The 27,490-nt window shown below is 37.0% G+C and overlaps 1 protein-coding gene across 1 annotated transcript in view; it reads left to right on the top strand.

The window, feature by feature from the left end:
- LOC129718168 (uncharacterized) overlaps positions 1 to 27,490 on the top strand; it is a 104,026-nt gene that overhangs the window by 2,054 nt on the left and 74,482 nt on the right. The window contains exon 2 of the mRNA XM_055668623.1: positions 3,793 to 4,143. Within this exon, the coding sequence (XP_055524598.1) occupies positions 4,089 to 4,143 (55 nt within the window). The 5' untranslated portion in view covers positions 3,793 to 4,088. The remainder of the gene's footprint in view (positions 1 to 3,792; positions 4,144 to 27,490) is intronic.

Below are 27,490 nucleotides of genomic sequence, written 5' to 3'. Positions count from 1 at the left end.
AGATAGAAGAATAGTTTATTCAGAAAAGTTGTAGAAGGTTAAAAAATATGAAACTTTGTTGAATAAATGAACATCCTATCTTTTTTGGAACAAAGTTATAAAGAATATCACATGGAACTTACTCAAAAGTTTGTTTTGTGTACTTAACTTTTGTTAATTGCAATTTACACGAAAGTGTTATTCGGAGGAATTGTTTTTCTTTCTTCACAGCGGAGGAATTGTTAGTGCATACAAAAAACACATTTTTACCAAAGACTATATATCTCCAGGACATTTCCTTGAAAAGTTACATCTTATTTTAGCTTATTTTTTCGATAACTTCAAGATCGTATAGGTTAAAGAGGGGCAAGTGGAATCTAGATGTCAATACTTTTCCTTAAAGTTTAGCTGAAGTACTATAAACTCCTTCAGGTTCCATTTGTCCCAATCCACCCATATTAGAGTATGGCGAGCATATGTTACAGTAGGTTTTCATATACAAAAAATACCAACTTTTTTGTGTTAAGAGATAGAGGAATGGCAACCTCCTAGATGGTCTCGAGGTACGATGCTGACCTACCAAGCTAGTCGTCGTAGGTTCGAGTCTCGGCTCGGGAGAGACTGTTAGTGTCAGTAGGATCGTAGCGCTAGCCCCGCAATTGTCCTATACACTAAACAGTCGGCTGCGAAGTCTGTGTATAAATAAACAGAAGATCGAGTTTCGAATCGGAATGTAGCACCAAGGCTTTTCTTTGATAGAGGAATGGCTTATTCGGCAAAGTTTTAGAGCGTGCAAAAATATGAGACTTTACTGAACAAATAGAATTCCTATCTTCATTGGGTACAGAGTTAAAAGTTTTTTCAATGAAAGTTATCTTTTGTTAGTTACATTTCACAAGAAAACGTTGTTCTAAAGAAGCATTTGGGCCTACAAAACATACGTTTTTGTAGAAGGTCACACATCTCCAGGACTTTTCCTTACAAAATTATAGCATATTTGAGCTCATTTTTTCGATAACTTTAAGAACGTATAGAAAAGCAGATATATGAATTTATTTGGCGTAAAACGAAGAATTAGATTGAAATGAGGCCTCTGCAATTTCGAAATATAACAATGTAACTGAATATTTCACGCAATCGTTTCGATTCGAACAGTTTCATTTTTGTTTGATTCCTTTTCGGCTACTGTCATTAAATCACGATGAACATTTTCGCTGTCAAACAGATTTGATTACGGACTTCGTTCCCGTCTGGCGCTCATCGGGTCATTCGTAGTGAAACTGATAACTATCTCAATTGACGGAGACATTGACGCATATTATAACACTTTTCTTTCTTCAGCGTGTCATTTGAAATTAGCATCGCATCATGTCGATAGTTTTCTCACACGGCAAGACGTAATTGGAACAGCAATTGCATCCATTAAATACGTTACGCAAGCTCCGGTCAATATTTCGGAATTTTTTTTTGTGTTGGTCACTGACGCTGCGTAGCTGCGTCACTTTTGAGCCAATGAAGCTGGTGTTGTTGCCCCTTTCTCTATTTGCGTAAAGTACTGTTTACGAGCCTTCGTTACCATCAGCGCTCATTTTTATTTTCAATTGATAATTATCATAATCGTCAGGTGATAGTGACGCTGTTAATCTTCGCTTTCAATTGAAATTTATTTCTTCCCTTTCCATGTCCTTCAGCTGTCAATTTGGGTAGTTTTCATTTGACTCACAAGCTGCTCGAAAATGAAACAAATGTTCTTGAATTGAGAGCGACAGAGCATAGCGTCACGATAACCTAAAAATTGTCACTTAAAAATGACAGTCACAATTCCACGTAACGAGTGACAACTGAAATTCTTGAATTTTTTGACGCTTTCTCACTCCACAACAAACACTCTCAGAGAGAAATGAGTATATGTATATGAAAGCTCTCTCTTTCTTCTTTATGCCAGTATTTTTTGTTTTGTTCATGCATGAACAGTTGTGTTAAAAATGGCGTCGAAACAAGGAGCTTTCCGCAAGCGCATTGTAGAGTTCGCTATGAACTGCACAACAATTTTGGCAAAAAATTCTAGTAAACCATTTTGAAAGCGAAAACTTTCTGCTTTCTATTGTGTTTGGTTTCCTGCGAACCTCAACTATAATCCGCCGGAAGACCGAGCCTGAGTAGTGGACAGAAAAGGACTTTTGACATGGGACTACGTCTTTGTTTTCTATATTGGTATGCATTCTGTAAAGTTGGAAATGATACTGGCAAATGTTGCGTCAGATTTCAAACGATAATAACAGCATAACCACATGATGGATAACAATAACCTAAATGTTGTTGGATAGATATAACATTGAACAATTTTTTAATATGCTAGATATTATTATTTTTTCATTGCAAAGTGCTAAAAATCGATAAAAAGTCCAAGGACAAATTTACGCGACTAATGACCCAAGCACATGCGAGAAACCCTAGCACAGACTTGTATGAAGTCGCCGGTAAAATCAACATCAGTTTTTGAATACATGATTTTTACACAGACTCAAGGCTTATTTTCAAAACGGCGTATATGTTTCAAAAGGCGGCATCTTTGAAAAATGGGATCTCGCGAGTTTTTATCTCTATTGTTATGTTATCTAGTTTATCTAATATCTAGTTATCTATGTTTTAAATTATTCTAGTTGTCTAAGACTTAAATTATATTATCAAAAATATATATTGAGTTTATTTAATTTTATTCCAAGCAAAATTCCTGTCATTTTTTTTAATTTTTTGGGAAAAAACAGGTTCAGATATAATTAATAGTTTTTATGTAAACTATACTTTTGACTGTAACTAATGGTTTTTGGTGTAGTCTAAATTAAATGTAGTCGTCGTCAAGATATTACAAAGACACGTCAATGGGATGAAGTATGAAACACAATGCCTGGTTCAGATTTTTCAGATTTCAATATGATAATTGATTGATCGGTCGTGTACGGTGTAAAAAAAGCAAAGCCTTGGTGCTACATTCCGATTCGGAACTTGACCTTCTGTTTACTATACACAGACTTCGCAGCCAACCGTTAAGTGTATAGGACAATTGCGGGGCTAGCGCTACGATCCTACTGACACTAACAGTCTCTCCCGAGTCAGGACTCGAACCTACGACGACTGGCTTGTTAGACCAACATCGTACCTCGAGACCAGCTGGGGAGGCTGGGTGGTGTACGGTGTAAAGAGTTCAAAAATTATGAAAATCTATTCAAATATCTTGACTTTCAAAATGGCGTCGAAATACTCAGATTTGGATATTCTGAGCTATTTTCCACAAAGTCGTCATGTAAAATTTCTAAATGACATTTGCAATCGATTTCTAAACATTATTCCTGTCTCAGAAACACCATTTGAGGCTGCTTCCAGAAAATTAAAGTCGCCGTGGTCGATTCCTAAATGGCGTCTGAGATCGATTTTTGTTCTCTGTACATCATCTCGATCCTGGAATTTAGTATTTTGGATATTTGAACATGAAGTCACCATCTTGGAATATAATACTGAGTTTGGGGCCAATTTGGAAGTCGCCATTTTGGATGTTAGAATGGCGATTAAGGATTATTTACTATTAATTTTGGGTATCATTCCAATTCCGATGTTGAGTGGAATTTGACCATTCTATATTCGAATGCACTTCAGAAACGAGAGGAACACTATCAATAAGATTAATTGCGTTACGAAATATCGCATTCATATATAAAATTGTCTTTAAATTAAACGTGTTGCTAGAGCTAGTTATTTTTAACCGAACTTCTATGAAGCAATCAGGATGACACGTTCTTTGTGATCCGTTCGCAGGTATCTGGTACAACAACAATGATCTAAGGCGTGACTGGATTCGTGTAGCTGGACGATAGTACCCGTTATACCCTAATAAGGGGTTTCGTCCAAAGGTTAGACATCCAACCGAACCAAGCAGTGCTCAGTTGAACTCATCGCTACAACAACAGCAACGTCGCCACAGTCACCATCAGCAACAGCTGCAGCAACAGTTACAACAACAGCAACCAACAGCATCAACATCCACCTCAGCTACATCCGTCTCATCCAACCAAACATCTACAGTCCGTTCATCGTCCGAAGGCTCAAAGGTTATGGGCAAACACGAAATGAAGCGCGGAATATCACAGAGATCGTCGGATGCTGGAGGTAGGCTCAACTGGTTCAGTTTTCATAGGTGTTGTTCTCTTTTTCAACGTGTGTAGCCACCATTTGTGTGTTTCATTAGCATATAACACACAGTTTTGTTTTTGTATAAACACACAAGCCTTCAACAGGACACAGTTTCAATCACTTTCCCATGCTTGAAACGCGAAAATCAGCAGAAACACTCGCATACACAGATTCCAATACATTGTATATTTGAGATGAATTGACGTTATCGGCACTGGCCGATGTCATTTTTCCAAGTAACAAAAAAAAACTAGGGTTAATCACAAATAGCGAGAATATATTACACAATACACACAAAAAAACGTACTCTCACACATACCTACTAACTAACCAATATTTCAAACATATAAAGGATCTGGAACGACACATGAATTATTAATTTGACTCGCCGGCTCCAACGATGGGAATGGTGTGGAAAATTGGGATAGATACATCATCAATCATATTTTTTCCGACGCATGGGCATCTGCATAGCTTACCGTGATGGACATCGAAAGGTTTAAATTTGCTTTACTCTACGGCGTTATGCACGGTTGGCGAATAAATTGTTCGTAGCCATAATTCAGCATATTTGAAGAAATTAGTTGAATACAGTTATTTCTAGCGATGTCAAGGATTGACAACAACAAGTAATGTTCAACCTAAAATCAATGAATCTGCAAAGTTAAACAATTGCCTGAACAGCACCTTCAAGTGTAAACAAGGTTGTAAAAGATTTAAGAGAGGTCCAATTTCTTGGATGCATTACTTCATTTCTTGCTCAAGGTTTACGATGCATATAAAATTTCTAATTTAGGAATCTTTATAATAAACTGATGAATGTTAAACAGCCCGGTCGCCTTCCTACCATAGAAAATGTCCGTTGGTTATAAAACTCATTACCGTCTCTAATTTCATTACCCAATTTCCCAGAGCTTCAACTTTATCGTAACCTCATTACACAGTTCACTTGTTATTTAAGTATCGATTTTTCAATTCTCACTGACTTTAACCAAGCGTAAAAATATCCTGAAAATGGTTTCAACAACTGTACGGTCCCTGTTGTATAGACGATACTCGTAATACGAAAGACTGTGGAACTGTAATGCGATTCGAGTGTCTCAAGTATTGCCGCAATCAAAAAAAATGGAAGCAAACTAAACTCAATCATCTCGATTGAAGAACAATATTATAGGTAGTGGGTGCAAAAGCTCGATCCACCCAGACCTTCGCAAAATTATACAACTTTCCGTGTACTACTCTGTGTCCAGCATCGAGTTACGTACTTTCAGTATGGCCTGTCGCACTCAGCCATATGACAAGATGGGTACGGATAATATTGAACTTGTTGCCTTTGCATTATTTTCGAGTAACGATGCTTCTGGTGCTGTTTGTATATTTTACCCGGGGGTGATTTCTGCTAAATATATGAGCCGTTGAGAGCAAAAGTGGTACATGTGCCATTAAGTAAATTTTTCAGGAGACGCGATAAACGAAAACACTCAAATAGTAAATTATTTTCAACAATTTTTCCAACATAACTGCACTAAATCATTGCTGGAAAGGTTTCAAAAGACAGTACATGAAAACATAACGAGTTCTGGTTGAGAAACTTACCCAAACTTCAATGGAAAAACATGTACCACTTTTGTTCTATAGGAAAAATAATGACAACCAAAAAACGTTGAGAGCAAAAGTGGTACATGTCCAGTGATGCATTATAGCTCTCTAATCTTAGGACATAGAACATTCATGTCTTCTGCAGAGTTGTCTAAGTGATTGAATACTATAGAATGATGATCTGTTTGTTAAGGAATTCTGCCTCTTCGTGGCGCTAGTGTATATGTATTTGGTAACAGCATACGAGTTGATACTGAAATAGGTAAAATGCTCCAAAGCAGACAGATCTTCATCTGAAAGTACTCAATCACTTGACCAACTTTGCTGAAGACATGTTTGTTTTATATCCTAAGATCCTCGACTTACAATTCATCTAACATGCACAGACTGGACATGTACCACTTTTGCTCTCACGAAAATGGTGATTATGTTAATTACTAAAACTTGTGTTGGCTATAACTTTGGTATAGGTTATCAGATCTCGGTTTTTCTTGGATATTCTAGTACATTATTGCGTTCTGCATCAATTAATGCAAAAAACTCAAAAAGTGTAAAAATGGCACATGTACCACTTTTGCTCTCAACGGCTCATATGTCGCTGGTGTCGTGACAAAGAGTACATCGTTTAGTATAGAATCTGTACACCACTGCACAATGCCACACCCATACCCATACCTCGAAGTCGAAAACCTGTTCCGGGTTTCACGAATAGTGCCGCTGCTTTCACGAGCTTTTTCGAGCTGCTTAGCATCATGGGGGTGGAACTACCAACCGAGAACGTTAGCGTAAAATTGTTCAAGCAATTCCTATATAATAATTTGTGATAAGCTAGCGATGACTGGAGTTAACATGCGTATTTCGATGCTTTATCATTGACTAGAATCAAATTCACCAGTGCAACTCCACCGTGAAAATTAACTAATGTTAATTTATTATTATCATAAGATAATGCTGCTTAGGTAATTTTTTGACAGAGACCACGATGTTTATGAGGATGCAAATTAGTGCGCTCCAGACGAGTATTGATCGAATAAATCAGAATATTGCATATACTAGGTCTTTAACAAAACAACGCCACAAATTAAGCAACGTCCGATTCTCGATCAACCGCGCGTACTATTTCAAATAAATTGAAAAAGAATTTCATGCTTTAGTTTTGATTGCAACACAAACAATGTAAGCAGAAAAAATGTAAGCAATTGTTCGATGTATTTTGTTTTAAAATGTAGGTAAGCTATGTATATTGAAATTCTCAACCTGACGCATATGATACAAGATGCCATGTGAAATTTTAACTGGAGTTCTGCAAATTCAGCCACACTGTAGTCCATGACTGGCACAATAAAAAAAATGACAGCATTCACACACGAAAAATAAGTTTAGAAATCTATCCAGCTTTCCACGAGCGGTACTGACCAAGGATGGAGAAAGTCGCATCGCATAACAATCATTCGGGAATCGTGTCTGAAAGTGCTCTTCATAAGCATAAAACCATCGTAATGAAAAATACACATTTCCACGCAAGCAAGCAGCAACTCTAAACGAAGAAATACCTATATGAAGGTTTTCTTTGACGATTTCGTTTTAACGTTACTTGTTTCATGTAGAGCGATTAATGTATAGTAAATGTTTCACGGAAAAATCGCAAACGATTGCACTCGCGCGATCGCAACGATTTTCTCAAATGTTGTTTACAGGTAGGCAGGATTTGTCTACTTCAAATCGTGCTTCGCAATGGTGATTTCAAAAATCATATGCACATGCCACAATTTCCGTAAGCAATTTACTTCGGTAAACAAATAGTTGAACACAATCTTACGTTCATTAGGATTCATAATTTTGTATCATCGGCGCTAATTTTTCGCAGATTCTCGCGATACTATTGAATGCAAGCAAACAGAACAATCAAAAGTGAAAAACAATCAGTATCCTTTCTATGGAGAACTTGTACGCGAGTGATAATGATTGGATGATATGTGTTGAATCAAAGAACACATTTGCATCAAATATTGCGAGCGAGTGAAAACTTCCATGTTTGGCAACGGCGAATAGATTTGGCATTTAATAGAGGCTGTCAATCTTGTAGTTCAATAGATATTTCCAATGAACTAGTAGTTTGACAATCTTTACAAAATGATAAATCTGTCCGTCATTATCGCTTGTGAAAAGCTGGATTTTTAGATCCTGGGAAGAGATACGAAAAAAAAGACTTTCATTTTTGTAACTATCTTAGTTCTGTAATCTAGAATGTGTTAGCTCTGTCGACCTTTCAAAGACTCTTTACAGAATGACTGAGTACTCATACGATGTATAAAAAGGTTTTTTTGGTACTAAATATGCGAAGTGGCTTAAGATAGTAAGGCCTACACACCCACAATGTTTCATTGGATTCTGAGAGGGTGCTACCAGCCCCTCAGTCGAGTTGGCGCGAAACCCTGCCGTTATGTTTTATTTATTGAATATAAGAGTGGCAATAGGAGAAGAAAACCAAGATAAAATAATTGAATGAATAGAATAATGAATAAATCTTCCAAATGCATAAGATAATTAAACCACACACAAACAGACGTGCCTCTTCGAAGAAATATCCTGAGAAATCGTTCGTCCGTTAGACTCATGCGCCACCATGTGAGCTTATTGCCTACTACTACTTATTTTCGTAAAACGGTTTTTGTCTTTGCTAATGGGTGTGCGCGATTGCTTAAATCAACACCAGCGGCATCACTGACGGTTTTTGTCTTTGATAAAGAATGTGCACGCTGGCTTATAGCGACGATAGCGACACAAGTGGCATTATTGCCCACTTAGCAAAATTTCAAAATTATCGTTTTTTTCTGATCGATGATATCGTCATCGAGTGGCACGTCTGTTTGTCTGTGATTAAACTAAATATTATAATAAATTAATTTAAATACAAAAGGAGAAAATATCAATGTTCTCCACCTACCTAATAAATTACCATTGCATCTGAACCTTTTACAGTAGAAACAGCAGCACTGTTTGTCCACTCAGCCATGCATACAAGCATCCATGCAAGTCTTCATATGGGGTTTTTGAAGCTCCACATGAACCTCGTTTTTTACCACTTGACGTTTCTTATGTTTGCTGCTGCCAATAGACTTTTCTATAAACAACACGCTGGTGGGTAACAAAAAATTTCTTCCTGCCCCGAACTTTGATTCAAATTCTAAGCCAATTTTTAGTTTTATTTCATCTGTTTTTCCACTGAAACAATACAGATAACACTAATGAACTAAGACACACAAGTCAATCATTTTTCGAAACCGACTATCAGTTGATTTTTTGGTTGAAAACAAATCGATTTTATACGGTCACACGACCAAAGCTGTAAGGTGAGATCTGGCGTAGAAGGCTCTATGTATGAAGTATAATTCTAAAAGTAACAAAAAGATCACTTTTAAACTGCATGCTGCCTGTGCACTAAACATATCTTTAAAAGCGGCGGTATATTGTTCACTTCCACTATCACACGTGATTCCGTAGTCCTTTTTACATCACTAAAATTTGCTTTATTTATGAGTAGAAAAAGGATTGATGATGCACTCCGAAGAGCAGTGTTCCTGAATTTGCAGTGAAAATAAAAAATGCACTACAAACTTTAAAGGACTTACATTTGAAACAAAAATGTAGTGCGCTGAGCTGTAAGCTATCGTTTTTAAAATTTAGCCTCAAAAGTGAGAATCTAAAAAATAGTGCGCTTAAAAAATGATAACAAATATTTTTAGAAAATTTAGAAAATTAATTATCTAAAAGGTTATCTTTTCAAAAATTTGATTTTTTTGTAAAAACTACATAAGATTACCTAAATAATGTAACCGGTCCGATCAAGAATCAAGAAGTATTCCTTCCTCCATTGACCTGCGTTGAGCGTAGCTAGCTACGTTATTGCTACGTGAAGTGGAAACAATAAAATTAATAAAACCAAATGAATTAATAGAAATTTTTACAAACACATCACTAACAATGGGACACCTGAAAAAATGTCCAACGCCAAGAGGTGGCGCTTTTAAAATCAAAATTTCTTCGAGCGCTTTTATAATCGAAATTTCTTCGAGTATTTTGGACCAATCAATGGACCAAGAAAATAGCTATCAAATGCCTTCTTTATATTTTATTCTAACTTTCTAGTACCTACTTTCATTACACGTAATCCATTTTCATTAAAAACATGTTTTTCTATATAACTCCATTGTGTCTTACTACCATTCGTGGTATTGATTTTGACAACAGCTCAAAATTAGGACAAGTTTCGATTGTCCTTAAAGCGAAAGGAACCACTACTTTTAATACTCTTTGACATGATTTAATTACAGTACTTTTTCGATTTTATGACAGTCAAAAAAACATCAGCCCGTGAATCCAACGGAACTGTGGATTTGTTGATATGACCAAAATCAATGTTTTTTGTTAGATTTCAATGCTATTGAACAAAAAATACTAACTTACATCATTTCCTCGAACCCACAGTCTCGCTAGATTCACCGGAAAGTGTTTTATTGACCGTGCTAAAATCGAAACGGCACTGTATAGCTTTCTTTAAAAATTACAATGTGCGTCAAAAAATTATTTCATATCATTACTTGCACAATCGAAATCCCTGTTGAAAGCTAGGGGCAAGACACCATTGATATATTTCCAATATTCAATATTACAAAGTATTTATCGTTGCATTTTTGGGCACCCCAATATTGTTTGAGGATTGTTAATATCCATAAATAAACGATAAATAAACGATAAATATCAAAATATATCAATCAATATCTCGTAATATTATCGAAATATTTTTCGTTCAAAATAAATGTGTCTAGCCCCTATTTTGAAAAAGATATTTTACGATGATCTGCAAACATGCGCGTAGCCAGAATTTCGATTAGGGGGGGGGGGGGCAAGTTCTACAAAACTTGAGAAGTAAAAAAAGGTATTTTGAAAAATATAAATAAATACTACACAGTACCAAAAAATGAAATCTACAACTAATACAAATGAAAGCACATAACGATTTCTAGCACATAAAGTGAATAATATATACAATTTCACACCGTTAATAATGCACAATACAGAATCGTTTTAAGCCATGTAAATTTGTTTGTTAATTGATATAAACTTAAAGCTTCGAATATAAATATGCATGCAAATTCACAATATATTCATTTACTTTGCATGTGAATATAATACCACACGGAATATTACATGGTTTACAATGCTCCATTTATGTGCATTAAAAGTGATGTAAATTTTTTTTACTGTATAGTAGCTGTATGCTTTTGACATTATCAATTAATCTGAACGAAATACCATAACAAACCCTGAAATGAAGTTATTCTGAACCAAATCTACAAATATTTCGTCTCTATCAAACCATGTTATTAGTAACAATGGTTGTTATCAACCTGTTCTATACGCTATCATATTTTGTTAGAAAGCTGATACGTTACTAACAAAATTTGATATGGGTTTGAAACTAGTAGAATAATTTTTGTTATAACTTCTGTTATTTTAACACCTAACGGGATCAAATTGAAAACACAGCCTGATAAGTTTTTCGCATAACAAACTAACAGCATCTGTTTCATTTTTGTTTTGTCCTTCTGATCGGGTAGTGATCAACACGGATTTTTCCAGTACTTATGCCGCTGCAATGTTCTTAGTGGATCAACTAAAAAACCTGTGTAATTCCACGCAACATAGGCCAAGCATTTCAATCAATTATTCTCGATCTGGCTGATACTTTACACAGATGTTTCAATGGGCTAAAAATGTCGTTTTGTGCTTACGTATGCGCTAAAAAAATGGACTTTTCTCGGATGGTAGTAAAAAAATAACTAAGACAGATTGTTTTCAGTTGAGTTTCATAAAATATCTACTATCTAATCTTGAGTTTCAGTTGAGTTTCATAAAATATCTACTATCTATCTTGAGTTTCATAAAATATCTACTATCTTGCGTGCGGCCTCCCGGCAGTTAACCGGAACATTCGTCATGGCGGACGAAAACATGCGTGTGAGCATGTTTTTTATTCTTTTTTCGTTTTATTTATCAATTCCTCCTGAAATTTCGCGACAAAATTGATCGAAGAGACGCAACTTGGGAACGTAGGGCGGGTTCGCCAGCTTGGGTACCACATCGACATTTAACCGTTCCATCTCCTCAAACGGTCGCCTCGAATAGTGAGCCGACTCTATATCCGACCAAAACACCCTGACTTCGGCCTTATAGTATATTTTGGTGAACGACGCAACTTCCGGCAGGTACTTCGTACTATAATTTCCCCCGTTCACGACCAGTCCGGAGCGAAAGAAGAGCAGCTTTGACATCCCCTTCTTGCTGATTGTCAGCCACAGTAGCACTGTCTTGGGGAACTTGGTGTGTGAAAGAAATTTCATATTAGTGCTCACTTCTTTCGTGGTGGAAGTAAAATACAAAGGGCCTTCCAGTCGTTGCCATCCAGGGTGAGACATGTCTCGTCGTCCATCACCACCGCCACGTCGTGAATTGCCGGGAAAATCGATTTGACCATCTTATTCAGACGCTGCCGCTGCTTCATTGCCTGCAGCTCCGAGACTAGTGAACAGGTATTGGCCGTCCATGTTCGCCTGACATGTATGTCCACGTTCGCCAAGCTTTGGTTGATCAGTTACACAGACTTCCAGGCCAAGCGTACGCAGCGATATAGCCACTTTTCCCTCGGTGTTCCTCTTCAGTATCCTTTGGAGCTTTTTGTCGCTCAGGGTCGTTGGCCGTCCGCTACCGGGCTTTCTTTCAATGCTGTGATTGATGTCCAATAGTGCCAAGATGTTATAGATGCCAGAACGGGCGTATCCGGTGTCCACGAACTGCCGCACGATGTCAGTTTTCGACGCGGTGGGGTACCGTTATTTAAACGCGCAAATCCATTTTTCTTCTGATGACTAATGGGTTAATATGATTGTTGCTGCACGCGTAGTTTCGTCAGTGCGTGCAAAGGTAAAACCATGAAAAATTGGCAATTTTCGTCCATTTTTTTAGCGCAAACGTTATTAGAGCTATTGAAAACAAAATTCTGCACCAATTTCAACAATTAGCCCCCCCCCCCCTGCCTATGTCCCTCGGGCTACGCCTATGTCTGGTCTGCAAACACTGATTACTGGTACTAACAAGGGAAATAATGTTTTGCTCCCTTTTTTCCTATAGAGCATATCAGAAAAAACCGCGACATTCTTTATCAATGATCTTGCCGTTTTGGTGCAATTTGAACCAATTATCAAAACGTTTATTTGAAAGAGAGAAAAAGTTCTAGCGGTCTTATTTCATAACTATTGGGAAGAAAATACTCCGATAGGCATTAGCATCTTAGCGCTCGATAAAGCAATATTCAGGGCAATTTTTTTTTGACTTTGACTATTGAATAAATCCCTAAGTCCAGTTGGCGAGAGTATTTATAATTTACCCATTCGTAGAGCAGAATTAATTTCTACCTCTATAAATATACTCAACTGTTGACTATAGGCGCACCATACCCTAAAAGTCTCTAAACCTATTTGATGCGATAACTTTTTTCACCAACAGAAACGAAAAATAAGAGCAAGCAAAATTAAACTAATTTACATGAACGATTATTCAGCGATAAAGGCTGTCATAAATGGTACATACATACGCGTTGATACCCATGAGTAGGATGATTATAAAATTACAAAATTGCAGATTCAGATTAGGATCAGGTTGAAATGGTGCAGTAGCTACACCACGGTCATGATATGACAATTTTACTAAACGGGTATAAGGCAGACACCAGGCCGTTTAGCGAACCATTACTAACCCTCGTTGTCATCCCAATCATTTTGATAAGAGAGTAATGGCATGCAACGGGTAATTTTTCAATTCGTCATTTCCAGTTTAGAATAATCTTTGACCAGTTTGTTGTGATTAAATGGAGATGTCATTTTGTGATATTTATTCATCATTCAAGATTACGATAGCTTTCCCGACAGAGATAACTAAAACAGTACCTATAAATAGAAATCTTGATAAAAAACCAGTGAGTTTGATTGAAATGGTGTCATAGACAATGTTATAAAAAATAGAAACACCGTTCTGCTAAAAATCCGTACCAAATTTTATTTCAAGATATTATCGTAAACGAAAGCCCCACAGAAAGACAAACAATTAACCCTAAAAACCTATTAGTCATTTCATTACTATATCTCTCAATCTGCCATCAGTTAGTGTAACTATCAGTTCTCCGTCTAAAGCGACTCGGTATTAAAGGGTTGTTACACTGGAAATGATAACTTTGATTATTCCACAGATCTCATGAGAAAATTTTCAACGTAAACGATATGTATTCCATTATCAAATATATCTAACTATTCAGCTCTTCCTATTTTAGGAATCACCAGTTTTATTCTGTATGAACAAAAACTTAAAGAGAAGCTAATTGAAGACATTTATTTTAACTAATAAATTAGTATGTTTATATCAGTTTTGGTCATCAAAATGAAGTGCTCCATTTAATCGAAGCAGCAAAGAACAATGGTGTGATTCGAATTGCATACGAAGAAGGCTTTCTTGATTATGTATTTAGTTTTCTTTCAAATACATCTTTTTGATCGAGCCTTTATTCGTATAAAAGTTTATTGATTTTCACAGCTCAATTCTGTATAGCATAATTCGCAAGAATAAATACTAAATATTCTATCAGCATTGTTGATTGATTTTCATACCCATAACAACATTTATTATATCCCATTAACAGCAATGTACAGATAATATTATTTTCCTCTTTGTCCTGTTGACGAATGAAGCAGCCACGATAATTAAATATCACCTGGGAATTATGGATCACCATGATTTCTTTTCATCGTATATCCGCTGCATGAATTATTCTTCCGAGAGAATGATTGATTTCCCATTTATTCATAACCTAGGCAACCACTCGCAAAGGCGTCCGTGTCCTATAATGAAGCCACCGGCAATATCGTGGGCTGCTAAACGGTGGCCTCTGATAGTCCTGTTCCTAGCAGGCTGTATCCCGATGGTCGCCTCGAGCATCAATTGTTTTCGCTGCTTCGCAATGATCGATTCTAGTGATACTAACCCTGGTCCTTACGAGCTGGTAATAAGCCCGCACAGCGACGAGAGCTTGGCTAATGGTATCATCGCAAGTAGGACAATTCAAATATCATATATTGATGAGTCACGCGCAAATGCATGCGTCTGGAGTCTAGACATTATGGACGAGAGTTTCGGAAGTTACTTCAATAAATCAGGGAATGTTTTCGATGTCGTCAATCATATCCTAAGCGCCTTGGTGAACTATCTACAAATCCATTGCTCGCCCGATAATAATCAATCTTGGACTGATGCTATCAAGTTCAGCTGCCTGGATAAGTTTATCTTGTATCGATTGTGTGAAATCCAACGAGATTTGGAAACACACCATCTGCAGGATATGCTTGGTTCACGGGAAAGACGTACGCCCAGATCCAAACGGTGTAGCCTTAACAATCTTCTTTCAACCAAACGTAAAATATATGAGTTCGGACTGGAAAACGAGGGCCTTACCTCCCACTCGCAGACTATTCTTAGTACCATCTACCTTGTGACCGATGTAATAACCGAGTTTTACAACCGTAAGCTGGCCCATTCACGCAAGAGCTTCTACCGCTCCGATCCGGGACGTGACACTGAGGACACGGTGGTACAGAAGATCGGCTCATCTATTGAGATAATTCTCCTGCAAACTATCAAGTATCACATTCTTCACAAGTTGGGCCTGCGGGAACGACCGAACGTAACGCGTGTTGCCAAGAATGAGTACGTGTTCGAGGCACTAGACCGCGTGTATGGTAACAAGATAAATATTGGAAACACTTATGCTGAGAAGCACTACTACAGCAAATATTTGCAAGCGAATCTATCAAAAGATTTCTCAAATTCCTTCGTCGACACGTTCTTCGAGGCGACTGACATCGGCACTGGCGGTCTGGAAAAGCAGCACAACTTCTTCCCGAAGAAGATGAAGTACAAGATGCCGGTGCACACCGACAGTGAGAAGCAAAGTTTATTCGGCGGCACCAAAATTCTTTCCTTCGCTGAAAAAGGTTCGGTCATAATATTTTTCACCAACTTTTACGTTTAATTCACTTCCTCAATTTACCTGGTTTGATCCACCCCTTCGTCGGGGTAGCATGAAGTGATATCATTTCATTATCCTTAGGGATTGTCTGATTTTCCAGCAACACGGTAGGCTTCATTGTTGGCTTCGAAGTCGTGTCTGGTTCGATGCCGTGCTGATTGAATGGCCCGTTTGGCAGGTAGGATACCCTATTATGTGAGGTTTGGGAATCAGTACGGCAGCGTGCCAAGTCATAGTATTTTTTTTCATCCTGTTTACAATGTTACTGCCGCGAGGCAGTTGACACTATATTTATTTACTGGTTCTATTGAGTTAAATTTACAGGGCATTATAAATCAATGTTGGTATTGATTTTTCAATTCTCTCTTTCAGGGCTCATATTTTACCAAAAAAACTTGTCGTATGACAATAAGTGATATTTAAAGACATAGAATAGTAAATCATTCGTCAGAATTTCATTCAAAACTGTTACATAATTAGATAAAATGAATTCAGATTTTTGTCGCAGTGACAGGAAGGGATTTCATAATGAAGCTGCGTCAAAAATGTGTTACCATATACTACAAACATTACAGTTATCATAATTTCTACAACAGCAAGTACACGGAATCACGAACTTGGTCACACAGCATAAAGTCCACTGTTTTCATGCATCATTTCCAAAGAAGTGAGGCGAGCATCTGCATTTAAACCGACATCAGTCGGGGCGGTGACATGGGACAATTGTGTTGTCGGAAGCACAAGAAGAGTTAAAAGAACCCCCTCTTGACAGTTGTTAATTGAGGATGCCATGGGAAACGGGACGACTGAAAGCTGCTGGGAAGTGAGGAAAAATCGTTTTGTCGTTACGCTACATAAACTGAACAAGATGAGCTTAACTGTACTGTACTGGGCGTGGGCGGACTTTTTTTGCCCAAAGAGGAAACACATTAAATCATGAAAAAGGATTTGGCTCTAGTTTTGGTTGGGAAATTAAAGGAGAGCCCAAAAATAAATTTTCTAAGCATTTTGGGGCAGTTTAAGTCCTTACAAAATACGACCAAATACAATGTTTGTTTCAATCTTTTTTCAGACTGATAGCGATAGTTTTCTTTCTGTAACGATTGTAATCGGCTTAAAGAGTATATTTCTATTTGACGCATTTCTCAGTACTAAGCAGCGCAAATCAAAAAAAATATTGCTGCTAACCAATATACTATTTTTGTATTGTGTTCTAAATTTGTCTCGTTAATAAGCTATTTAAAAAAAACAAATGGACGAACATTATTATTGACCATTTTTGATCTGACTGAAATTTTGTACAGATGTGCCTACGGGTTGAAGGTGTCATGTTAGGTTATTAGTTTTGCTTCTGAACCACGACTAAACATTGAAAAAGTTCATGTAAAAACGGCATTGAAGAATACAAATGTTTTTAGAACCAGAATAGTTTGTTTGATCAGTGTGATAGCGTTGACAATTTAGTCTGCAAAATAAAAATGGTTTTTCTCAAAAATTTACCCTTTTCATATTTATTTCTTCTTTCAAGTCAGATAAAAAACAAAATTACTATCTACAACTCTGTCAAAAAAATGACACCGATCAAACAAACCGTTCTGGTTCTTAATTTATTTGTAATTTTTAATATTATTTTTACATAAACCCTTTTTTTGAAATTTAGTCTTAAATCAAAATAAACCTCACTTGTAGCACAAATGACACCTTTAGACCAGAAGAACATAAAAAAAGCTAAAGCCAAATCGAAAATGACAATTTAAAATTAAAATTGCAACATTTTTTTAATTTCCTCAAATAGTATCATTAAACTTATCAAATTTATTTACTGATTATTATGAATTATAGTCAATTTTAAGCGGTTTTCTGTAAAATGATATTAGAATCAGTTATAATGTTTTCTGAAAATTTTGTTCCGAATATGCATATTTCAAAATTTTCAACCTGCTGAAACAGGTTCAATTACCTGTGGAAAAGTCAGGTGTCCTCTAGTCGAAAACGCACTTATTCGCCATCACAAAAGATAAGCTGTTTAGTAACGATGAAATTGATAAAATTTAAACCCTTTAAATCTTTCACCATACACTACTGTACGACACCAGCTGCCAACATTTGCACTACAAAGATGCTTTTAAGCCATTTGCAATACGTCACTGCTGCATTCTGTTTTGATGGTGGGTTTCGTTGCAAACTAAATAGGCATCTTGATTCTATGCTGCGCAAACTGGTGTTTCCATGAACAGTTTTACTTGAATGCGATGCCAATCAATTTCCATAACCTTGGGATTGTTTTGTCCATCTCATTGAAGTCAAAGTTAGAAGCATCAGTCAATACTATGGAATAAGGATATCCGACTTCAAGGACTTTACCCAAACTTTTACCACGTGAAAGAAAATAATAGTCATAGTCAGGCTTGTCTTTTCTCCCCAGAAAATCACCAGCGTTTAGGAGATTATCTTTCACTGCGGAAACAACTGCTCTAACACTGTTGAGGTGAGCATATCGACGCACTTGCTTTGAAGAGAGCAGCTAAACGAGTGTGTCTAAAGAGCTTTAAAAAACACCCCGGTGGAATCTGTAATATCCCTCCTGAGAGTTAACTAACTGAGGTGAGCTTTCTCACAAGAAAGCACAGTACGCACAACAACTACACAACAGTGCTTGCTGAAGTACTTTTACAAAGAATCTCTTGAGCATATGTCAAATGAGTGGAGCATCTGGGTAGGAAAGTAAATTGCGTTTTTCGTTGAATTTGCTTTGCATCTCGAAACTGTAAAAAAAAAATTCAAGCGCCATTCCACATCACGATCCTCTACGAGAAAACTCAAGTTATCTCTGTTGTATTATCTCAATAGAGCGCATTGCGGTGTACTTCTGTTTATTCTCACTAGAGTGATTCACCAATCTTGTTTTGCTCGACTGTGGTGTAAGCTGTAAGTGAGTTTTTTTGCGAGCGGCAGAAACACATCTCAAAGCAGAAGGAAGAAGTGTGATGCCAAAATTTGCTACACGCAATGCTCATATCGGAGAAGAAGTGCGCGGTGAACTTTAACTCCGCTCTTTCAACACGTTGAGGAGAATAACAAACCTGGTCATAGTACGCAAAGACACATAGATTTTTACGTTTTGTACAGTTCAGGAAATTTCAAGTGATATTAGGATGAACTACTTTTACGGAAGTCTAAGTTTATTTGAAGTGAAAGTGATTATCTAGCGTAAAAGCGTGTATATCCCGGGTTTTAATGCGGGGAATACGTATCTCGTAAAAAATGCCTTGATTTGAGAATCCACGTGGGAAAACCACGGTAATTAAAAAATCTTATAAAAACCTTCATGGTTGAGTAGTCACCTTGGACCTAAAGCTTGCTTCATTTAGAATCGTCATTTCATATTTAAGTCGTATAAATGACGATATTTTATTGTACTTTCAAATAATAATATAAGAAATTACTGCGTTATTCATCGGAACTCGCGTCGCACCTGATCTACTTCGGCGGCTAGTTTGCTCCAACTTCTCTGTGCAGTATCCCACATCACCTTTTCAGTCCTTTTCATTTTTCTCTTGATTATTCCCCGATACTTTTCGATTGGGTGGAATTGCGGGCAATTGGGTTGGTTAATAGAATTAAGCTTACGTTTTCAAGCTCCACCTTGTTGTCACGGTACTACTGAACTGAAACATAACAGGACCTCTGTGTGCCTCAATAAACTTGCCTTTGAGGCACTTTTGCTTGAACATCGTTGAGTTCATGGCCTTTGGTTTTTCTTCCGCAGCTTCCTCGCCAGATCTAATTTTCAGTGCAAATTAATTAATGAAAATAAAAGCGATCTTGATCACCCCGTGCTATGGCGAGGTAAAATTTCGTTCCGTTTAAAGTCCATCTTCACGTATGTTTTGTCGTCCATAAGCAAACACTTCATCGGAACCTTACAATAAAATTTTTGACCGCGTGATTACTTTAGCGTCCTGTTGGGTTGATTATAGCCACGGAAAGAACGGTAGCCTCCTCGTAGATGAATCCTCCGGACAGTACTATTGCTACCACCATAATTTTGACGATATCTTGATACGAGAGTCTTGAGTTTACAGTTCAGTTGCCGATCGTATGTTCCAGTACGATACTTATTCTGATCCTTCCGGCTCCCGGTCATCCGTTCTCGGAAAGGTTTGGGCACATCTTATACAATTGATTTGGCAAATTTCAGCGTTTTTGTGATTTTCAGAACGGACCACGTCGGGTTCTCGTGAGTGCTTATTTTGCTTCTTTAGTCTTCCATTTGACACAACCCTCTTCTTGCTTCATATATCAAGATGAAACTTTCTGCACTACAAGAAGAATAATTTCCAAGCGAAGCTTTCAAGCTTTTAAAATATTCAAAATCAACAACTAACAATAGCTTCAGATTCTAACTGGAGCAAGCTGTAATGTTAGCTAGCGGACAATTTTTCCTATAATTGGTCCGGAATAGTTGAGAACAACACAGGAAGCTTCGAGACGACTCAGACTGACTTTGGTCTCGATCACACAGGTCTATAAGAGTTATCAGCATCAGCTTACTCTTCTGTGTGTGATGAGACATTCCTTTCATCCGTATAAATAACGCTTGCACAGCAGTGTGCGTAGTTAGGGATGAGCAATAGAATAAGTCGACAGTGGAATGTAATACGCATATGGATTGTGGAACAGTACCACCGTCCCCCGTAGTTTAATTGGTCAAAACACCATGCCGGAGACAGGGAGATTGTGGGTTCAAGTCCCGTCGGGATTGCGGTATATTTTTCCAAACCTGTATCATATTTCCAGTTTGCTTATTTTTCGCTTTCCCTACTGCACACATTGTCTGCTTAATGAACTTCAAGACGAATTTTGGAAAATTTTTCTTCTTACAGTCATTCCAGGTTCTTTGTAGGGCCACCCACTGGTCATCCAATCCGAGCACTGGTTGGCGAATTGTTTTTAAGCTAGTCAACCGCCCTGGAATAATTTAGAAAGAAAAACAGGAATTGGAGCATGATAGGAACACACATTCATAATTAGCCATCCTTCATAGGAATTGCAATCCTTATAATTTTTTGGTTCTCAAACCGCATAATTAAAAAAAAAATCGCATAAAAATTATTCCAAAATCAGTGCGAAAGAGCCTCGTAGAAAAATCCGCATAAAAGTATAGCTACAAATCCATTATGTCTAGAACTAAACTGTTTGAAGAAAATTTGTCAAAAAATATAACAATTTTAGGCGGCAGTGTTGCCATATATAATTTCCTTGCGTTTAAAAAATTAAATTGTTTGCTAAAAGAAATTTCAGAGACTGTTCACATCCACGCGAACTCTCATATGAGCAATCACCGCTGAAACCGTCCCACTGATCGCACGCCGCGGTCCTTCAAAAAAGATAACGGGCGAAAACTAAAAATTTGTTATTTTAGAGCTCTTTTACTCCACAACAAACACGCTCTGAGAGAAACGAGAGTATGTATTAGGATGGCAATTTTGTTAATTTTCCCAAAATAATAACATGAATAATATCTTGAACCAGATTTTTTATTGGGGATGTTCATTTTTGGAGGTTTAAAAATTTAAACACTCTGCGGCACCCCCAATCATGTCCGATGAAAAGCGGAAATTATACATGGACTTGTTCGGAATTCATCCCCTCCCCCTTTCAGTGGCTCCCCTTCAGTGGTGGGCACCATTTCGCTAATTCGCTAATCGCTAATTAGCGATGCTAATATTCAGTTAGCGATTTAGCGATTTAGCGATTTCGCTAATTTTTGAGCTGTTTAGCGAAACTGTTAGCGTCGCTAAAATTTTGGCCTTCGAAAAGCTAATCGCTAATTCGCTAAATTTTGTAAAGAAGCGACAATTTTTTTGTATGATTTGGACCAATGCGACCATTATTTTGATCTTTTGTGGTAAAGGAGCGACAATAGAACTATTTAAAAAAACTGTGAATTGCTGATGGCGTACGTAAATTGCTTCGATAGATGAACTTACTTTACTGCGAAAGTTACTTTTGGAACGTATTTTTCATTCCAACAACGTTCAACTGTCTCAATTGTCTAGAGTTCCTCTCTTTACGGTACAAGTGCAAGTCAGTCTTTTTACCCTAGAATGGATCGTAGAAGCCACAGGAGCATTTTGACGAAGAAGCTATAAGAATGAATTTTCGGCACACTAAGAACTTTGACAACTTTTGTTCTCCTTTTTCGATTCGGAAAATAATTGAATTTTTATGAAAACATTCCTAAAAGTATCTACTTCAAATGCAAGTTTGTTACTCCTTGTTTTTACAAAATCAAGTATGAACACCGTTTTGTGAACCTCTTATTGTAAATAGCTCTAGAAAGTAATTGTTGTCGTTTGTTTTACCACAAAAGATCAAAGTGGTCCAAAACATACAAAATATGAGTAATAAATATAGCGATGTGACTATTTACATATTAATAAGTTAGCGATTAGCGATTAGCGAAAGTTTCGCTAATATCGGTTTAGCGTTTAGCGATTATCGGTTAGCGGTGCCCACCACTGCTCCCCTTCTATTTCTCATACGCTTTACCTTGTATATGTAAGGAGCATGTATGTCAAGTTTGGTGAATACCGGTCAAGACGTTCTGGAGATATGGTAGAAGATGTATATGCAGCGATTCTATGACCAAGAAAAAAATTCTTTCAAGTGCTTACATTTTGCTCAAAATTGTAGAGATTGATCATCAGCCAAAATAAAACCTTGATGTTTTCCATTTGACTATTGGGGTGTCCAGTCTAAAAATAGAGTGATATTATTTTTGTTTTTATGATTTTTGAGCGGAATTTTTTTTCAATACGTTCCAAATCGCTTGGACGCAGGTTTTCGCAAACCTTGGAAATAAACAAGGACCCACCACGGGAGCTCATGGGAGTAAAAAGATACTGGCCAACAAAGTTGAATATTATGATTTTTTTCTCATTTTTTTCTTTTTGATATTCTTTATCTTTTTTCTTTCAACCAGAAAACCACATGTTTCTCTGAAAGTACAATCAATAGTATTTAAAAAATGTAATACACTCAATACTTACTCTGTTATCATGGTCAAAAAAATTTTTTGGGTTTTACTTTTTCTCTAAAAAGTGCATCTTTTACCATTTTCGAACGCTAGAGATTGGTCGCCATGTTGGAACTTAATGCCATCTTGGATTTTATTAGTAAAACGTGTTTTTGAGTAAGTGCCGTGGTAGATTTTAAATTTGACACCACCATTGTAAAATTGTCCAAAACTCATTTATACATTACCATTCGGACCACTTTAGGAAATCGGCAACTCTCAGCTGAGATACGAAAATGCAACGACTGACTTGGTAGCCAGCATCGTACCTCGAGACCAAAAACCAAACAAATATCAGCAACACCGTCAACGCGAATTATGAGCAAAGCGCGAGCAGTGATGCCATATATCTTATTTATGCATTTGAAAAGTTAAACAACGTTTTTGGCAAATGAATATATTCTGATTTTAGATTTGACGTTTCGTCCTGCTTTTAGAAAATTTCACATGAATATTGCTAATCCTAAATTCGGTAGGCATTTTTATTTTATATTATTTGGGCCGGCATCGTTTGCAATGTCTAATGTTTTATTATGAAAAGGTTTTTTTTCATCATTTACCACTATTTCTGGCTTTTTTGGGCAAAGAACAGATATCACGTCGGAAAAACTTTTCGTCTTTAGGTTTGATTTTTGATATTATATGTGAAAATTTGATTAACATCCCCCGCAAATAAAAATTCAAAAGTCGACACGTTAGATGATAAAAGAGGAGTTATGAACCAATTAGAAAAATGTCATACGATAAAAAAATTTCGCAATCTTATGTAAACCCATTCTCCAACACATGGAACAATTAAATACATATACCACAGACTAACAGGCGTAACACTGAAACCAAGCGTCACAAATAAACGATCATTTCAAACTTCAACCGAATAACAGTCATCGCGCGACAACACCGTCTGGGGCGCTGTCATGCAATCTTATACATATTTTGTGGTTTCCAATTTGACACATGCACGTACGCTAGCGCTGATGTCGAAACACAAGACGCTGCGCTAACACGGCAGCCGATGGTGCTAGTGTTACTAACGTACAGTACTGGTATTATACGAACGATGATTTTAATAAAAATTTGTTCAAAGTGTAATGTCTGTTGGTCTGAGCATATACTTTTAGTTCTGTTATTCACTTCAAAAAGAGCCATCCAAAAAACTTGCTCAAAAAAATTCACATGAAAAATCACTGACACTGAAATCACACATCATAATACCAATTATGAGCAAAACTCGAGATGCATTTTTGAAGATTAAAGTAAATTTTCTCGAATTTGTCTCTAATTCGTATACATATTTTGCCTTATGGAGCTCTTTTGATTATGAACATTCTGAAAAATGCAATTTAAAGAGATGAATCGAGGAATTCAAAAAATATAAATTTTGACCAAATGTATTGCAAGCAGTGCTGATAAAAGTCATTTTCCCCAGCAAAATTCTTCGAAAATTACAGCCAATCATTTTCAATTTTCACTTCCAATAGTAATGTGCTGTTATTCTCAGATGAAATAGATCGCGCGCATCGTTCACGGTTACGGAATAAAATTTGACGACAAATCCAACCAAATGATCTTCACTTCAAAGCGAAAAAGAAAAACAAACAGTTCATTCAACCAAAATGAACCTCACCGAAACACTTTTTCACTGACACTGACCGATGCCTTGACAATCTTCGTTAACTGATAAACTGATTTTGTTGTCTTGCTTCCATCGCATGAAATATAACGACGTGTTTTGACAGTTCACTCACATACAAAAAGCGGGAAGAGAGAACTCTGAAAGGATTGTAAAAAAATAACGTTTATGGATGCTTTTTTTCACTTTCACTCAAGAGTGTCAACAAATATCAACCCTGAATTGCAAGTTACTTGGATAAACAATAATGAAAAACAGTTTATTTAATAATTTGGTATTTTTGATTCAAGCCTACAGTCGAAAATGAAAAATCGAAAGTTAAAAATACAATATCAACAACCATAAGTCAAAAATTCGAAATTTGATGTGAAAAACCTCTGGTTGAAAGTTGAAGGCTAAAAACTAAAAATCAGAAGACAAAAGTGGAACAAAATATACATAAGCGATCAATTTATCAGTTGATCAGAGTTTATCACTCTGTAATTTAATTAAAATATCCATTCTTATTGACCTACCTTATTCTACTCAATTTGATATGATTCGCATAACCGAATACCGCTTTGGGAATTTCAAACAAAAAAGCCCTTCATTACAATTTTCACCGCCGATTCAAGCATTCTTCTTTCATTCATTATTTTTCTCTCTTTATGAAACTTAACCTATATCCTTACGAAAAAAAACTTTCTCGAGCTACCCGCTCACCGGTAAAAACAAATTCTTCGAATTTTCGCATAGTTGGTATTCTTGGCTATCTTGATGCGGCTACTCCCTCGCTCTATCCATAAATTAAAAGCACAGCCCAATTTTTGATTTCCTAATGCAACCAGAACCCGAATTACCAGAACATAAATTTCGTTGACCGCCCAACTTCCAGTTGCACCACCTCTTCGGTTACGATTTCTAGAATCCTAGCCCAAAAAAAAAAAAAATCGGACGAGCTTGGAATAATTAATCCCAATCGTAATAGCGGATAAAAAGATTAATGTAAACTCTTCGGAACGGTTGGTTGTAGACTGCAGTTGCTGTCAGAGTAAGAAAACGGAAAAATAAGAAACATTTGGGTCAGCATTCAGTTGGCACGGAAACTGAACCCAACAAATTCTGGGTCACTTTTTATAGATGTCGCTATTGGATAGGTGGGCTAAAACAAGACTCCCGTAGCTCAACAGACAGTTTCTTTTGTATTTATGTCACAAGGAAAGTGGATTTACCCCCATTCGAGTCTCGGTTGTATGCACAGCGCTTTCGTGCAGAGCCACGAGAATCTTGCAGAGTAAAAATCAATTGGTCACAAAAGGAAGGCCAGAGAACGCATGCGCAATGCGTGAAATGTTATTGCCCCGATGTCACCGCAACAGAAACGGTGGACCATTTCATCTTCTCGCTCACATGTGCTCGAGAATACCTGGCGATATTAGCAACACGAGACGTAATTAGGTACGATTCGTTGGGAATCTGCGAAGTACATTGTGTGAAATATGTATGACAAACGTGTCGGCTGGGTGCGATGACAACCGTCTGAACTGGAAGCTGTGCTGTGCTACCCGCGGCAACAAGACGAGATAAGACATTTTGATTTTATTTATGAATTGCAAACGAGAAAGCCCGCTGCACTCGGCCCTCTCGGAGCGACCTGTGAAATTGACTTGGGGAGGCAAATTTTATTTATCTTCATTACACCACTCGGAGGGTATACATTTTAACAACCTTGACCCAACGCAACGGATGGCCTGTGGCTGCTTGTTAAACAGCTGAGTACGGAAGGCGCGATTAGAGATAATGCTGACACAGAAAGCTAATTTAGCAAATGATGTTTTTGGTAATGAAAATATGTACGCTTTGATTATATTTTCATACCACGCACGAACACCTTCTCACGCGGAAAGCATGTTGTGAAATCATCAGTTTTTCCAAATGTGCGGTGATTTGCTTACTTACATTTGCTTGGTGGTAACAATGAAGGCAATGTTAGACAATTTTACTGGCAATAAACTGTTGCAAATGATGAACCGCATTGCAGAAGACAGAAGCGAAAACAAGAATTGAAGCTCGAAGAATGTTACCAAAACAAAACACATTTTCTATTCCCAAAGTCGGTAGGTTTCGGTTTTTATTATATTTTAATCGGTTCGGGTCGGTTTTTATTATATTTTAATTGCGCCGGCGTTTTCTATAATATTTAATGATGTTTTTATACGGGAATCACTCGAAGTATTGTTCACCATTTACCATTATTATTTGGCTTCCTTCGGACAAAGATCGGATATCACATCGAAAGAACTTTTCGTCTTTAGATTTGGTTTTTGATGTTCTATGTGAAAACAATAATGTAACATTCTCCGCAAAAACAATTTGAATGTTGGCATGTTTGATGATCAAACAAAACAAAACAAGTTATTAATCAATTGCAAAAATGTCATGCGGTAAAAAAGGTTCGCAATCTTTTGTAAAACGCTACTCATTTTTAACCCATAAATCAATTAACATACTTATTCCACAGACTAACAGACGTAACACTTTGAACAAATTATCAATAAAATCATCGTTTAGATACTTCAATTACTAGCACTTTTCATTAGTAACACTAGCACCATCTGTTGCCGTATTCATCTGCGTCTTGTGTTTCGACATCAGCGCAAGCGTACGTGCATGTGTCAAATTGGGAACTACAAAATATGTATGAGATTGCATGACAGCGCTCCAGACGGTGTTGTTGCACGATGCCTGTTATTCGATAAAAAAATTGAAATGATCATATTTTTTTTTGTAGCAATGGAGTTAGGTTCCAGTGTTACGTCTGTGCTTATACTTTTAGTTCTTTTTGATATTGCAAATCGAGCATTCCAAAAAACTTTAGTTTACTTTTATAACATTG

Source organism: Wyeomyia smithii, chromosome 1, assembly GCF_029784165.1.
Source record: "Wyeomyia smithii strain HCP4-BCI-WySm-NY-G18 chromosome 1, ASM2978416v1, whole genome shotgun sequence".
NCBI classification, from domain to species: Eukaryota; Metazoa; Arthropoda; class Insecta; order Diptera; family Culicidae; genus Wyeomyia; species Wyeomyia smithii.
The sequence above is the reverse complement of the archived record's forward strand: the minus strand, read 5'-3'. Positions and strand labels throughout refer to the sequence as shown.